Genomic DNA, 15,141 nt, shown 5'->3' with positions numbered 1-15,141 from the left:
ACTATACCCACCCCCCCCCCCCCCGAGATCCAATAGGTAGACAGATAGACATCCTATATACCACTTACTTAGGACTCAAGGAGAAATAGAACAATAAACAAATAGATAACCACGATAATGAGAATGAAAGAAATACTAAATGAGGCAATGCTAACAAAATAGTAGGACAGGACATCAAGATTGACGAAAAAAAAGAAAAACACGGAAGGAAAAAGATTGAAATATCAGATCACATCGGATCAGATCAAATCAGACAAAAATGAAAATGAAAGAGACACAGAAAAATTTAACTAAACTTTTCCCTCTCTTTACGGTCGTTCGGTTCTCGTTTCCTTGGTTTTGTTTTTTGTGACATTTCGTCCCTTGAAATTATAATCTCAGATGGACGATTTACTGGCCCTGCTGCTGCTTCCACCGGGGAACCCACTTGGAGCCACCCGCGGCGGGACGCGACTCCGGGGCAGGACGCGACTCTGGGGCGGGAGGGGTCTCGCTGCGAGAGGGACGCGGCGACGGGGAGGCGGGAGGGGGCGTCGATGGGGCGGCTCCGCCGGCACCACGGAGGTGCGGCGGCACGTAACCACCGGGGCGGCGCGCGGGCGGCGCGGCGGCCTCCTCCGGACGGGCCTCGGGCGCCGCAGGGGCGCGGGCGGGCTCGGACTCGGCGGGGGCAGCAGGGGCGGATTCCTTGGCGGCCTGGCGCTCGCGCCAGCTCGCGCCGGCACCACCCGTCCGGGGGGCCAGGTTGAGGCGCGGGGCCACCCGCTCGGTAGGGGCGCCCGCCCCGTGGTCGGCGGCGGGGGCGGGGGCGCCGGAGGCCCGACCCAGGCGGCGCTGTTCGGCTTCCTCCTCGCGCTGACGCTGCTTGGCGGCGATCTCGTCGAGCTTGCGACGCTCCTCCTCGCGGCGGACCTTCTCCTCGGCCAACTCCTGGCGACGCTGGGCGTCGCGGGTGGCCTTCTCCTCGGCCTCGCGCTGGAGGCGGGCCTCCTCCTCGGCCTGCTGGCGCTCGGCCTCCTCGCGCTCGGCGCGCTCGCGGCGGCGGCGCTCCTGGACCTCCTTGACGCGCTGGCGCTTCTTGGCCTCGAACTCGCGCTCGGCGGCCTTGCGGCGGCGCTCAAACTCCTCGTGGCGCTTCTCGGAGACCTCCTGGCGGAAGCCGGAGAAGGTCGGGACGAGGCGGCCGAGGCGGTGCTTGAGGGCGACGGCCTCGCGGTGGTGGGCCTCGGCCTCGCGCAGGGTGGCGGCGGTCTGGGCGTCGTGGAGCTCGCGGTCGTGCTGCTGCTGGCGCTCGTAGTCCTCGGGGATGTGCTTGAGCTCCTCGCGGCGGAAGGCGCGCTCGAGGTGGTCGATGCGCTTGGCGGTGGTGCGGACGCGGTCCTGCAGCTCGTTCTTCTCCTTCTCGAGCGAGGCCAGCTTGATGGCGCGCAGGCGGTTGGCGTCGAGCTCGTCGAGGTCGAGCTCGTCGAGGTCGATGCCCTTGACGCCGCTCTTGAGCTCCTCGATCTGCTTCTTGAGCTCCTGCTGGCGGATGCGGTCCTGCTCGTCCTTGATGCGGCGCTTCTCGCGCTCGCGCTGCTCGTCGAGCAGGCGCTGCTTCTCGGCCTCCTGGAGCTGCTGGGTGCGGATGCGCTTGCGGGTCTCCTCTTCGCGCTGCTTGCGCTGCAGGGCGTCGGTGGCGGCCTCGCGGCGGCGCTCGATGACGAGGCGGCGGGCGAGGGTGTCGTCGTGCTCGGCGGCGGCCCCGGCGCGGGCGCGCTCGTGGGCGGCGCGCTTGGCCTGCAGGCGGGCCTCGTGGTAGGCCGGGTCGACGTACATGCACGAGACGTGCAGGGTCTTGGCGAGGCGGGTGAGCTGCATGCGCGCGATCTCGGCGGGGGTGTGCTGGAGGCGCTGGATGGAGCCGACCTCGGCCTCGGCGGAGCCGGCGGCGGAGCCGGCGTGCAGGGCCTTGGCGGAGGAGAAGATGTCGGTGTCGAAGGTGAGGACGCCGGCGAGGTGGTCGACGCGGATGGCGAGGTCACCCTTCTTGCAGCCGTTCATGATGAACTTCTCGATCATGGCCGGGGTGATCTGGTAGGGGGCGGGGAACTGGGCGAGCTCGTAGACGAACTTGAGCTCGACGGAGTCGTAGACCTGGGAGAGCTGCTGGAAGAGACGGGTGAGGATGACCTGCTGCAGGGGCAGGACGTACTTCTCCATCTCGGGGTCGGCGCCGATCTGCTGGAGGATGGGGTTGATCTTCTTGCAGATGGAGAGCGGGTGGAAGTCGACCTCGAGGATGTTGTAGAGCTCGCGGATCTCGGGGCGGGCGCGCTGGAGCATGCCCTTGTTGAGGGCGTCGCGGAAGAGGACGCCGCGGGTGGGGGGCTGGGCCATGCCGAGCAGGTTGGTGAGACGGGCGTTCTTGTTCTTGCGGGCCTCGTCGACGTCGACCAGGGCGCCGCGGGAGCGGGAGGTGCTGATGACGGGGATGGCGAGGGCGGAGAGCAGGACGAAGGAGGCGGTCTTGGTGAGCTCGGCCTCGGAGACGGCGGGGTTCTCCTTGCGGGAGCCGTGGCCGGCGGCGAGGGCGACGGCGGACTGGCGCAGCAGGTTGAAGTAGCGGCTGAAGGCGGCGGCGTGGAAGAGGTAGTTCTCGGAGACGAGGAAGATGCGGGCGAGCTTCTCGTAGTAGTTGGCCATCATGACGTTCTTGGCGGGGCGCTTGCTGAGGGAGAGCAGGGTGTGGATGTCCTCGATGGAGCGGAAGGCCTCCTGCCAGAGCTCGAGCTCGACGGCGACGTTGAGCTGCTGGAAGCGGGTGTCGAGGTGACGCTGGAGGGTGTCCGGGTCGCTGAGGTTGATGGCGTGCATCTGGGCGGCGTACTTGGCGGCATTCTGGACGTGGTTGCGGAGCAGCTCGCAGAGACGGCGGAACTCGGTCTTGCGGGCGTACTTGAGGCAGAACTGGAAGGCCTGGAGAGCGGTGCTCTGGTACATGACCTCAAGGCGGGCATTGTTCTTGAGGATCTCGAGGACGGTCCGGTAGGTCTCCCAGAGGAACTTGAGCCAGGGGGTGACGACGGCGCGGTCGGTGCGATCGCGGGACTGCTCGCCGGAGACGGTGGCCAGGAGGATGGTCTCGGGGGTCTCGATCGCCTCGAGATCCTCGACGTTGGTGGAGGGCGCGGCGGATTCCAGGGAGGACTGGATCTCGTCGGCCTTGGCCTGGGCCTCGGTGACCTTCTTCTCGGCGAGTTCGATGAATTTTTTGAGGACGATCTATCCAGAATCGTCATTAGCACCATTCATTCATCCAAGAAAGGGCGGGAAAAAAAAAGTGTGCGTTACCTCGATGCTGCCGACGTTGGTGTTCTGGGCAATGTTCTTGTACTGGTAGAGACCATCCTTGGCGGCCTTACCCTTGCGGAGATCGACGCACAGCTCAACGAAGAGCATCATCAAGGGCTCGAGGGAGACGATGGGGGTATTGCGGGTCCTCTTGGAGGTGACATGTTCGTGGAGGACATTGAGGGCGGCGGGGGTTTGGCCCACGGCGATGAGTTCTTGGGCGCGCTACAACCATTAGTATCTCTATCCTATCCTTTTTGCTTCCTTTCCTTCTTTCTTTCTTTCTTTCTTTCTTTCTTTCTTTCTTTCTTTCTTTCTTTCTTTCTGTCCTTTCATCTGTATATCCAATCGAAGTGTAGAGACGTACCTTGAGAACATTCTCAGGCTTGATGTGCGGCGGGGGCGGCATGATGGCGAGACTCCAGGAGGAGAACGAGTCAAGGGATTTTAGAGATGAACGGTAAGGGCACAGCTGGCAGCCTGTTGATCTTCTCAGGAAAATGAGAAAGGCTGAAAGGTTGACGCTGGCACGCGACGAAAGAAGCCTAGATGGGAGAGGCTGAGGCTATCTTGAACTCGCAACTCTCACTCTTTCGTTCTGTGCGAGAAGAGGAAAAAAACACTGGCCGGTTTGGCCCGTTTGGGTTAAGCGATGTCACGTGATATCCAGACCTACACTCACGGCCGATCTGTATTGAATGTACGTCTGTCGATATAATATTCTATCAAAATAGAGAATATAATATGATATATGAGATAATCGATCATGAATAAAAAGATCTACAGCTATCAAGATAGAGAGAGAGAGAGGGAGGGAGAGAAATACAGGAATGGGACTCAACCCTGTAATTTCGGTAATGGCGTGTATCCCCATCCCCCCCTAACCAACTCTCTCCACTCTCCCTCTCAACCTCCATTCTCTCTCTCTCTCTCTCTCTCTCTCTCTTCTTCCGTTCTTTCCTCTCTCTCCTGATCCAGTCTTTCACTCTTTCACTCCCTCCTCTTTCTTTCTTTCTTTCTCCCCATCCATTACTTCTGTTCCTCCCTACGTATCGGTCATTCTTTCTTTCATTCCTTCCATTCAATTCAATTCAATTCAATCCAATTCATTAATTCTTTTCCCCTCCCCCTTACCTCCCCTTCCGTCGCGCCATCCCTCTCTCTCCCGACCGGAACTCCATCCTTTCCATTCAACTCCTTGTCCGGTCGCATCCATCGACCCTCAATTCTCCCTCTCTCTCCCCTCCATCTCCCCCCCCCCCCCCCCCCCCCCCCCCCCCCCCCCCCCCCCCCCCCCCCCCCCCCCCCCCCCCCCCCCCCTCCCCCTCCCCCCCCCCCCCCCCCCCCCCCCCCCCCCCCCCCCCCCCCCCCCCCCCCCCCCCCCCTCCCTCCTCCTTCTCCTACCCCCTCCAATAATCAATCTTCCGACCACCTGCCCTTCCCACGATGCCTCCTTACGAATTGCGATCTGGCGGGGATGTCAAGAACAAGAAGCAAAGTGTCGCGGACCTCAAATATCGTCGTCTTACCGAACTCAACACCCGTCTGAAGGAGGATCTGGACCGTCCTCGGGTGAAGGTCTCCGAGGCGGCCCTTTCGTATGTGTTTCTTCTTTTCTTTACTTCTTCTTTCCTATCCATTGATTGACTCCATCGCTAATTGATTCCCAGTTTGATCAACTACTGCAACAACACGCGCGACTTTATGGTACCATCCGTATGGGGCCAGGTCTGTCCTCCTCCTCCTCCTCCTCCACCACCGCATCGCCCACCACTAACACATATCAGGTCGACAAGCGTGAGGATCCCTACGCTCCCCAACAGCAGGGCGGCTGCTGCACGGTCATGTAATGCCGTTCATGTCCATTTCACCTCCGATCGGCTGTCTACCGCCGATTCATTGATATCCCTATCGCGATGACTTCTACTTAATCTTTCTTCTTCTTCTTCCTTTTCGTTCATGTCTTTTCTCGGCTTCTCTCCATCGATCGACTGGCAGATTCAATCGTCTAGGAAGATGCGCGATGTCAGGCTCAGACCACCGAAGACGCGCTGGCCGGCATACTTCGGGACGCAACAATCAAGACATGACGATTCTTATTCTTCCTTGGATTACACTAATACTGTGTGTTCTTGAATTACATTAATGTGTGGTTCTTATTTTACCTTTTTTTTTTCTTTTCTTTTCTTTTCATATTTCCATTCATGTTCATCTTATCTTGCCATGTGAAAATTATTCTCTGGATTATTACCCTATTTCCTTTGTCAGTGACTAGTCAGAATAAAATATCTCAAAACTAAGAATCTTGTAATCAGACCGTGTAATATCGTACAACGTGATCACTCGAATGCAATGGTTTGACGGAGAATAAGCGCACGATGTGCGGAGAGGGACTGACTGAGATGCACGATGTAGTAATCAACTAAACCCGACGCTGACATCATCACACCTTTCCCCATCTACCAATCTATCCTACTCTATCTTCACACACTCACAAACACTCTTTCTTCCCCCACATCACATAAAATTTCTGATATTCTAAAATATAACATATATATGATATAAAATGACAACCCAAATCAACAACCCCCGCATAACAATCCAATACTGCACCCAGTGCAAATGGATGCTACGCGCCGCATATGTATGTCTCCCCACCCACCTCAAACAACATCAAAACACACCCCTCTCCCTAACCCCCCAACTACCAATCTCAATACTATACCAAACGACAACACTAATAAGAAGGATAGTTCGCCCAAGAACTCCTCTCCACCTTCTCCACCCAACTAGGCGAAGTCGCCCTCGTCCCTGCTACGGGGGGGTTATTCGCAATCACCCTCTTCTACTATCCTGTCGAGGACCCCCAGTCTGAGGGTCAACCTGGAGAAGTGCAGGAAACGCTCCTCTGGGATAGGAAGCGGGATGGGGGGTTCCCTGGTATGTGTCTTCTTTCTTTCTTTCTTTCTTTCTTTCCTTCCTCCCCTCTTTCACGATGATGATATTACCATCGGTGTTTTGTTTTGCTATACTATGTATAGAAAGAAGTTAATGCCATACAACAGAGGTCAAAACGCTCAAATCCCTCGTGAGGAACGTGATTGATCCGCAGAGGGACTTGGGGCACACGGATAGGGCTTTGAGGGGGGCTTCTTCTACTGCTGTTCCTACTACTGCTACTACTGGTGATACTGCTGCTGCTGGTGCTGCTGGTGCAACGGGTCCTACTGCAGAATCGGCGGAGAAAAAAGAAGAGTGTACTGACTGTCGGTGATTGATCTTTGTCCTACCTATATTCTCTGTATAAACTGTGATGTCTTGGCTGTTAACATATTATATATCCTGTTCATGTTTCTATCCTATCGTCAAATGCTATCCGCACTTGCAGATATATGTAGACGTCTGATCTAGATATATCCATCGAGTCAAGATAACAACCAATCAATCAAATGAAAAATAATATAGGTAAATAAAATGTTAAAAAAGTAATTACTCCAAAAGTAGGTCCAAGACCACCCAGCTCAACGCCATTCACGCCCCCCACTCTAATTTAATCGGTGTGTTCCTGTCCCGTCCTGTCCTGTCCTGTCCAATCCAATCCAGTCCAATCCAATCCTATACCCAGTTCACGCAAACAATTCAATTCTTCAACAAGCTCTTCCTGGCTTCCACTGAGGATCTTTCCAGTGGAGGCCGCTCATCTCATTTTGTAAATGTCGATATCGAAAGCATATCATATCATACCATATCCACTGTTCAGTTCAGTCCACTGTCGCTGTCCACTCATGGTAACTTCACTTGATCAAACTCCCCAATCCCATATCGTACACGGGGATCAATCAGTAAACCTCACCACCTCCAATCAATAAACCAAAGTAGAAGTAGAAAAAAAAAAAGAATAAATAATGAAGAATGTAGAAAGAAACTCCTATCTCCCACCAACACTCCAGCCGAGATTCGCAAATAGCAAACACAATTCTCCAGCCTGACCATGAAGCAAGCAAGTAAAAAACCCAATGTATCGTGACGAGTTCATAAGCTGAATGTAAATAGATTAACCCCATTCATGGCTTCGTTATTTTCCAGTCATTGCGGTTTTTTTTTTTTTTTTTTTTTTTTCTTTGGCTTTTTTTCTTGTAGAAAATTTTTTTTTTTGTTTCTGATTCTTCCTGACTGACTGTCTTGGTTGATAGAAATCCAACAAACGCCTTAATAACCTGAAGATATAGCCGAGGGTAGGTAACAAAGCCGAGGTATCTAAAAGAAATAGAGGAAGAACAAGATCAAAAAGAAGAATAGTCACGACTCCCCGCTCAGCTCATGCTGCGGCGAATGATGAGGCCTCCGACGCCAAAACGCCAACCGCAGCCGACTCCGCCGCTTCATCAGTCGTCGGGGCGACGTCTCGCCGCTGGGGGGTTCGTCCGGCGGCGGGCCGTGACTCCCTGTCGGCGTCGCGGAGAGGGTCGGGCTGCCGCTGCCGCCGTGCTCGGGGTCCGTTCCGGAGGGAGGAATGGACAGGCCTTCGGGGCTCTTGCCGGAGTCTTCTGCCTGGGAGTGGGAGGTGTGGCTGTCGCCGGACTGGAAGTTACTGCCGTCTCGGTCGGATACGGTGTACTGGATGGAGGAATCGGGGTGGGCGCTGCTGAAGTCGCTGTCGTCGGGCTCTGCGCTGTCCGGGGCGTGGGGTTTGTCGTCGCCGTATTCGCTGAGGAAGCTGGTTGCGTTGGTGGCTGGGGAGATGGGTGTCATGGTGTTGCTGTAGGTGCTGAGGCTGTGGGTCCGTGTGCAGCTGTTGCGCTGCGAGTTGGATGGTGGGGCGCGGCCGGAGGAGTTTGTGTTGGCGTGGTGGCGGCGGTAGCTTGGTGGGCCGTTGCGGGAGCTGCTGGCTCGTTCTCCGCTCTCTTCTTCTAGAGAGAAGTCGCGCGTGGAAGACGGTGCTTGGGGTTCGTACCCTGTTGGGGGCATGTCGGTGTGGCAGACCGCGGCCATGACGCCTGGGTCGCCCAGGGAAAAGCCCTCTTCCACGGCTTGTGCGCTCCGTCGTGGGGACGCGCCTGCGATGGAAACCATGGTGAGATCGGGGACCGCGCTGGAAGACTTGCGGGACGCTGGGAGGGAACTCCCGGTGATGTCCATCGCTGGGCCCGGCGTATCTGGCGACACGACCGGCTTGATAGTGTTCTCGTTGATATCGCCGGGAGAGCGCGAGACCACCGAGGATCTGGCGGACCCGAAATAATCCGCAGCACCATCCCCACCAGAGGGGCATGCTCGGTCCGGCGTATGTGGGCCACTGCTCTTCGTGGAAGGCCTGCGGTCGACCGCCACCTGCGGGCTCGTGGAGCGCGGGGAGATGCGTGGGTCCGCCCGGCTGGGTTCCTCCAGGGACAACTTCCTCTTCTCCAGTTCGGCCAAACACTGCCACTTGGCGTGGTTGGTCCGGGTGTGCTCGACGGTGAAGCGCATCTGCGGGAGGATGTGAGTGACGCCCTCGAAGAGCGGAAGCGCGAAAATGGTCATGAATCCCATCTGCCCGGTCGCCAGTTTGAAGATATTCCCCAGTTCCGGGGGCCCGCCAAACAGAGCGGTCTCCATCCCGACTTCCTGCTCCATCTCACCCTGGTGGGCAAACTCTTCCTGCAGGATCTGAGTCCATTTCTCCGCCACGGCCCACGGTCGTGAAACGTTGCTGATGTCGGCACACTTGATCAGTAGCCCGCAGACGAGGGTCTTGTACATATCGAGATCTTGCGGCTTCCAGCCATCGACGGTCCGGTTGTTATCGACGAACTTCTCCTGGAGCGACCCGAGCCGCTCCATGAATTTCTGATGCACGCCCATGTCCGTCGCTAAGATGGAGCTGATCAGGAGCTTGCGGAGTTGCCGATCCTTGAAGGCAGCAGGCCAGTAACGGCGCAGGATCTGAGAGAATGCGGCGCAGTGGAAGGCTTCCAGGACCGAGTTGTCATTATAGAGTTGGGCGAGCGGGGCGTTAAGCTTGACCAGGAAAAAGTTGTTCACACCCGGATGGCCGACGTCGTGGCCGATTGCCGATATCAGCAGGGTGAGGGTGTCGAAGGGGGTGAGAAGGGATGCGATCGGGCTTTTTGACTCGACATCTTGGGGGATATCTTCATACGGCGGCAACGCACCGACGTGCAGGAGGAAGCAGAAGATGGACTGCAACACATCGATGGCATGTCGAAAGTTGTGGTAGAGGACGAAGGAATTGTAAGAGGCGCGGCACGCAAGGAGAAACGTTCGGAGTTCACCTGATCGAACTGGTCAGCCAGCCCGCCAACAATGCAACTCGAGGGTCCCATTACTTACCAGGAGGGAGCTTCCACTCCTCCAGATCAGGAATCGTAAAAGCATGTTGGAGCATCTCAAAAGCACCCAACACAAGTTCATCGTCGGAAAACTCGTGGGCCGTGAATTCCCACTTTCCGATCTGCTCCTTGACGACCTGCACGCGTTCCGGTGTAACATCCAACTCCCTGTGCCGCCGTCAGTCTGTGAAATGATACCAGGGAGAGGCGCTGCATACCGGTCTTGAAACTCCTCAATGGTCTCCTCGGGGTTGCAGATACCTTTCATCAGTTTCGAAACCCTGCCGAGGTCAGTATGGATTTTGGGACTCAATCAGAACCGCTGGTTGGGAGAAAAAAGCCTACATTGCTTCCCGAAGGTAGGAATACGGTTGCTCGGCACTGACGCCGACCCATGAGTGTTTTCGGAGTTTCTTCTTGGACAAAAAGCGAGACTGTTCTCTGACGGCCGACTTGTGGGCTCGATAGACATGGACGGTCAGACCTTGTATCCGGTCTCGAACCAACGGAGCGGATAGAACGTCGACGGCACCGGCATCGATGCATTTGGAGATGTGCTGGGGGGCGGGAGTCCCCCCCTGGGGAAATTGCTGGGCCATGGGGGCGCTGGTGGGAGATAGAGAGCGAGTAGGGGGTGCGCGCAGGATGGCTACCGGGATGATGAGATTCGCCGATTCTTGGACTTGGATATCGGCCGACAAGCCGGAGAGCAGCTTCAAGTCGTACGATCCGGCGGATTGCGTGGAGAAGGTGAACCCGCGACGCATGGACGACGGGGACGGCGGCGACATATCAGACCACGAACCGCGACTGCTCTTGCGTCGCGCAAGGCCGGCCTCTTCCGTGTTGAGGTCGACATCGAAGAACGCGAAGATGGGGGTGCAGTCCACGTGCGCCCGGTCACTGATTTCAGCCAGGGTTGTCGCGAGGGATGGACCAGCATAGCAAAGATATACTATGACGGGTTAGCGCACCAAGCGAAGGGGAGGGGGGAGAAGGAGACGTACTCCGCTTGCTGACTTCCAACAGGAGCTCCACGTCCTCCCGTAGTGACTCTGGCTCGTCCGGTAGTAGGAAATCGCTAGCTGATGAGGCCGCCGAGGCATCCGACGACCTCTGGTGCACCCATCGCTCCGATGTTACGCGATGATCGATGTAGACGGCAGAGCATTCGATTGGATCCATGATGCCGGTTGGATCTGGGACGCCCATGAAATGAAGACACTCGGCTCCAACGGGAGGTGACGGGTCAGAAGCGAGAGAAGGAAAGATATAGTTGATCTAGAATCGGTCTCATAAGGCTGCTACGGGTTGAACAGAGGATGCCGGGGGTCGGGCCGGAGTGAAAGATCGGAGACGGGGGGCGAATGACCGGCAGCGGGTAAAGGAGAGATCTAGGGTATGTCTAACTGCAATCAGCGACTCGGGTTCGATTGAGGGATAGGCGATGCAGGCGACGCAGATAGGGAGATAGGAGACGAGGGCAACGATGGCCGGCCGGGACAGTCGGGGCTTGAGATGGACGGGCAGGCAACCAGAGGACAGCCAGATCGGACGACGATCACACCAGACCAAACCAGACGCGCAAACCTCGGCGTGTTGGCCGCAACGGCGATCGAGACTGAGCTGTCTATTGCGACTTGTCGCTCCGGCGCCCAATCCACTGGTCCAGACCTCCCGAACCTTGTAGCGCACGTTGGTCTCCCAGACCCACGGTCTGCGACCGCCACACACGCCGTCGGCGGGTACGGGGGGGGGCCAACTCACCGTCGGGATGAAGACGGGAGAAAGGATCGATCGGAAATCAAAGGGTCGAAGAGCATCCAGAGCTCTCGTGCAGTCCAGCGACTACGTTGGCAACGTGGTCACGGCTAACCTAGTCTCTCCACCGGGGCAAATGGTGCCCGAGAATCTAAGTGAGCCGGCGGGCGCAAGTGTCCCCACGGTGACGAAATCGCCTCGACCAACCGAGAGGAGGGATAGAAACAACGAGACCCAGGTGAGGAATCTCAGGAAGTCATGGTGGGCCACCGATAGGGCCGAAGGAGAAGGTGTGATGACACAAGACAGGGAGGTGGAGAGGGAGGAAGTGATTCGATCGGGGGGAGGGATTTGGTGGTGACACGGGCGGAATGGTCGGGGTGGTGGCTGTAGGGGAGGAGATCTTGGAAGGCAAAAATGGGAGAGAGGAAAAAAAAAAAAAAAGAAAAACAGAAAGAGAGAAAGGAAAAAAGGGAAAAGGTTAAAGAAGAGAGAGAGTGAGAGAGAGAGAGAATAAGGGGATGAGACCCGACTGGTTGACCCAGATGAATGAGAGCAAGAAGAGACAAAGAAGAAAGAAATCCCGGGGACCCAATAAATTACAGAGGGCGAGGGTCAGTCGAGGATTAACAGACTCGAGAGAGAGAGATACCGTCGAATCGATCGAGGGGAGGAAGAAGAGGGGGCAGACTGCGCTGAGGGAGAAGAAGATGACGACGGTGGTTGTCAGACAAAGGAGAGGAAAGAAGAGGAAAAGAGAGGATCAAGATAAGAATCTAGAGTAAAAAAAAAAAAAAATACTAAACATGAAGAGATCAAAAGTCAAAAAAGAAGGGTCAAGGAAAGAAAGGTGTAAAGGAAAGGAGGAAAGCTAAATCCAGGAGAGTGGTTGTAAAAGGGAGAGAAAAAAAAAAGTGGAGGGAGATGGAAGAGATGGAGAGAGAGGGAGAAAAATCACGTATAGCTGAAGAGTGGAGATGCAGTTCGTTAGGGAAGCAAGGATCGAATAATTAGAGAAAATAGAGTCAAATCGAATAAAACAATCGAATAGAATTAATCAATAGAGAGAATAGAAAGAAAGAAAGATGTAAAAAGAAGAGTATATTAAGTAACTGAGTGGAAGAGAGTTCTGTCTTCGTTAGACTTGGACTTTTCTTCCAAACTTCCAGAAGGTCGCGGCACGGCTGCGGGCGTCGTCAGAGACTCGGTGGTATTCCCGTTACCGAACTCTCTTATCTGGGTAGCCTCGCAGGATCTCTACCTGGACGAAGATAATATTCGTACACCTGAGATATCTGAATGGTCAGTCATGAGACTCTAGGTCGATCCAGTCTATCCCATGGTGATATTCTACTATTATCATTTTGAGAATGTATTCTATTATCTATATCGATTGATGATCGAGGTATCTTACATGATTGATACCGGTAATACAGCCACCTGTAAGGAAAGGGGCTAGAACCTCGACGGAATCGACAACATATATTATACAAATGATAATTAGTCCTACTCTCATAATCATTGTAACGGTAATGATGTATAAAAACCATAGACGACAATAGGAAAGACAAGAAACGAGCCTAAAACGAAAGATCTATTCTAAACGAAAAGCAAGGAAAAGAATCAAAATCGAAGAGGAAAATAGTAAAGAAAAAAAAAAGAAAGATAAAGTGAGCGGAGAAAAGTGGGGTCCAATGACGCTTAAGCAAGCGATCTCATTAGTTTCCTTTTCAGCCCCGGCGGCTTTTCCAGAAGAAATGGCGAGAATGATGTGGACGGCATGATTCAGGTGCGATGTGATTGGTAGTATTCGATCGGTATTTACAGTATGATACTCTCCCTCAGATTGGGAGGAGAGTAAGAGTAGGTTCTAGTACTGATATCCCCGCGTTTCACACTGAATCTCATTGTCGAGTCGATTATCTTCCTCCCGAGAAGAAGAGGTTATGCCATGCTTATGAACCGCCACTAGTTCATTAGAAGTCCGGTACGATCTGTAGATCTGACATTATAATATTATAGGAAATTTATCAAAACATACTGATTATGAAAAAAATAAATATTGTCAGATTTAACAACTCTCATCAGAACTATATCCTACTATCCATGTGTAACATCACTCTACTGTTGAAGAATCCATCCAGGTGGCAATCTCAAACACATTGACGTCGACACCTCCATCCATCTATCATCCTACCACAAGTGACATTAGTAAATCATTAGTCAGGCTACCAATGTCATGATCTCACTTGAGACCACCGTGGCGATGCCCCAGCTCGTTAAGGTTAGCAGCGACAGGGATCGGGGAAGACACCACATCCCTGTATAGTACTAACCTTGGTTGTAATATTATCTACTACAAAATAACCACAGTATTATGCATGAGTATAAAAGCAAGCACAACTCATAACACCCTGATATGATGGATAACTCCACAGACAACAAAGTTCATACCTTACCGGTAAATAATACAAGAAAATATTGAAGAAAGGATCCAGGTGTTTCCTGCAAGGATAGGTACCTTGGGTAGATACTTGGTAGTATTGTTCTAGAATACTGGAGGTAGAGGTAGGGGACTAACGGACAATCAACCAATCACCAGTAAACGGAAATATTGATGCTCGTTTTCATTTTCCGCTTTCGGTCGAGAATCACGAGTCCTCATTGTTAGTATTCACCAGGCTATTCAATCTCCTGCCTTTTCAGTACTCTCGATTGTATAGAATTCAACCATTGATACCATATATATTGTATATTCTTATTGATCCAGTCGTTTTACTCGAATATATACAGCTTATCATATATACACCTATAAGCATCCCTCAACTATACCACCCACCCCGAAAGTATAATCCCATATAATGTGGTACCCCCCTGCAAAGCAACCCTGTAGAAAAGAACCAAACCTGGTCAGGTCCGACTGAACTCCGGTGTCAGATGTTGCACGGATATAACTACCCCCAATACTAACTATTAACTACTGCCAACTACTAACAAAACAGGTAATTGATTCCGCGGTACGGTCTAGATCGTCTCTCTCTTTCTCTTTCTTTCTTCAATATCAACCAACCACCCAGCTACCGACTCCTCTACCGACTCCTCTACTGACTCCCCTGCCTAGGCTATACTTCGGCACGGGGCTGAATGAATCAAGCTAGGCACCTACATATCTACCCACCTATCCATGTACAGAGATAATATACTGCACTACACTACACTACACTACACTACACTACACCCTTACCCCGCATTCATTCCAAGCCTGCTTACAAGTCGCAAACATGCAGCTAGCGAGTGTGATGGGGGTGCGAAATTCCCAATCGTATATGTAATGGATTCTGCATTGCATGCGAGATTCAGAAAAGGAAATGGAATGAAAACGCCGGCCCCGCTCCGCTTGGGTCTTGGTTCCGCACCGCCATCCCCAGGGGGGCTGTGCTTGGTCTGAGTGTACCGTCATGTGTATCTCAAAAGCCGAGGATAAGAAAAGTTTAAAATAATAAAAAAATAGAAAGAAAGAATAAAGTCGTTTGAGATTTCGAGGTGAAGTCAAGTCAAGTCAAGCAAAAGTACATGGAAAGCAGGTTGGTCAGCTAGTGCATGGGCATATAGAAAACAAATGGAAAGCCCTCTGATTGAAAAGAAAAACAACGCTATTGGCAAATCCAAAACCCCATTTTTAAATGCCAGAACGGTCCCAACAAGAAGGAAAAAA

General features: G+C 53.6%; 5 protein-coding genes across 5 annotated transcripts; 2 read left to right on the top strand and 3 right to left on the bottom strand.

Moving 5' to 3' along the window:
* Window positions 1-22: 22 nt before the first annotated feature.
* tif32 (putative eukaryotic translation initiation factor 3 subunit EifCa) lies at window positions 23-4,010 on the bottom strand. Its single transcript, XM_024817678.1, has 3 exons — window positions 3,701-4,010; window positions 3,334-3,558; window positions 23-3,264 (listed from the first exon to the last, which is right to left on the bottom strand). The coding sequence occupies exons 1-3, from the start codon at window positions 3,740-3,742 to the stop codon at window positions 391-393; spliced, it is 3,141 nt and encodes a 1,046-aa protein (XP_024670211.1). The 5' UTR covers window positions 3,743-4,010; the 3' UTR covers window positions 23-390.
* A 696-nt stretch (window positions 4,011-4,706) lies between these two features.
* Window positions 4,707-5,636, top strand: BDW47DRAFT_108941 (guanine nucleotide-binding protein subunit gamma). Its single transcript, XM_024813348.1, has 3 exons — window positions 4,707-4,931; window positions 5,004-5,061; window positions 5,121-5,636. The coding sequence occupies exons 1-3, from the start codon at window positions 4,780-4,782 to the stop codon at window positions 5,181-5,183; spliced, it is 273 nt and encodes a 90-aa protein (XP_024670210.1). The 5' UTR covers window positions 4,707-4,779; the 3' UTR covers window positions 5,184-5,636.
* A 199-nt stretch (window positions 5,637-5,835) lies between these two features.
* On the top strand, window positions 5,836-6,772 carry BDW47DRAFT_108940 (SelT/SelW/SelH family protein). Its single transcript, XM_024813347.1, has 3 exons — window positions 5,836-5,977; window positions 6,087-6,273; window positions 6,399-6,772. Exons 1-3 carry the CDS (start codon window positions 5,900-5,902, stop codon window positions 6,605-6,607), a joined length of 474 nt encoding a protein of 157 aa, XP_024670209.1. The 5' UTR covers window positions 5,836-5,899; the 3' UTR covers window positions 6,608-6,772.
* A 22-nt stretch (window positions 6,773-6,794) lies between these two features.
* BDW47DRAFT_108939 (uncharacterized protein) lies at window positions 6,795-7,451 on the bottom strand. The gene has a single exon (XM_024813345.1). The coding sequence runs from the start codon at window positions 7,395-7,397 to the stop codon at window positions 7,173-7,175; it is 225 nt and encodes a 74-aa protein (XP_024670208.1). The 5' UTR covers window positions 7,398-7,451; the 3' UTR covers window positions 6,795-7,172.
* Window positions 7,452-7,514: 63 nt separating this feature from the next.
* pdeB (3',5'-cyclic-nucleotide phosphodiesterase PDE2) lies at window positions 7,515-11,030 on the bottom strand. The gene is made up of 5 exons (XM_024819215.1): window positions 10,673-11,030; window positions 10,011-10,620; window positions 9,884-9,946; window positions 9,667-9,833; window positions 7,515-9,608 (listed from the first exon to the last, which is right to left on the bottom strand). The coding sequence occupies exons 1-5, from the start codon at window positions 10,875-10,877 to the stop codon at window positions 7,633-7,635; spliced, it is 3,021 nt and encodes a 1,006-aa protein (XP_024670207.1). The 5' UTR covers window positions 10,878-11,030; the 3' UTR covers window positions 7,515-7,632.
* Between the last annotated feature and the right edge of the window lie 4,111 nt (window positions 11,031-15,141).

Source organism: Aspergillus candidus (genome assembly GCF_002847045.1).
Source record: "Aspergillus candidus strain CBS 102.13 unplaced genomic scaffold BDW47scaffold_37, whole genome shotgun sequence".
In the NCBI taxonomy this organism is placed as follows: Eukaryota; Fungi; Ascomycota; class Eurotiomycetes; order Eurotiales; family Aspergillaceae; genus Aspergillus; species Aspergillus candidus.
The sequence above is the reverse complement of the archived record's forward strand: the minus strand, read 5'-3'. Positions and strand labels throughout refer to the sequence as shown.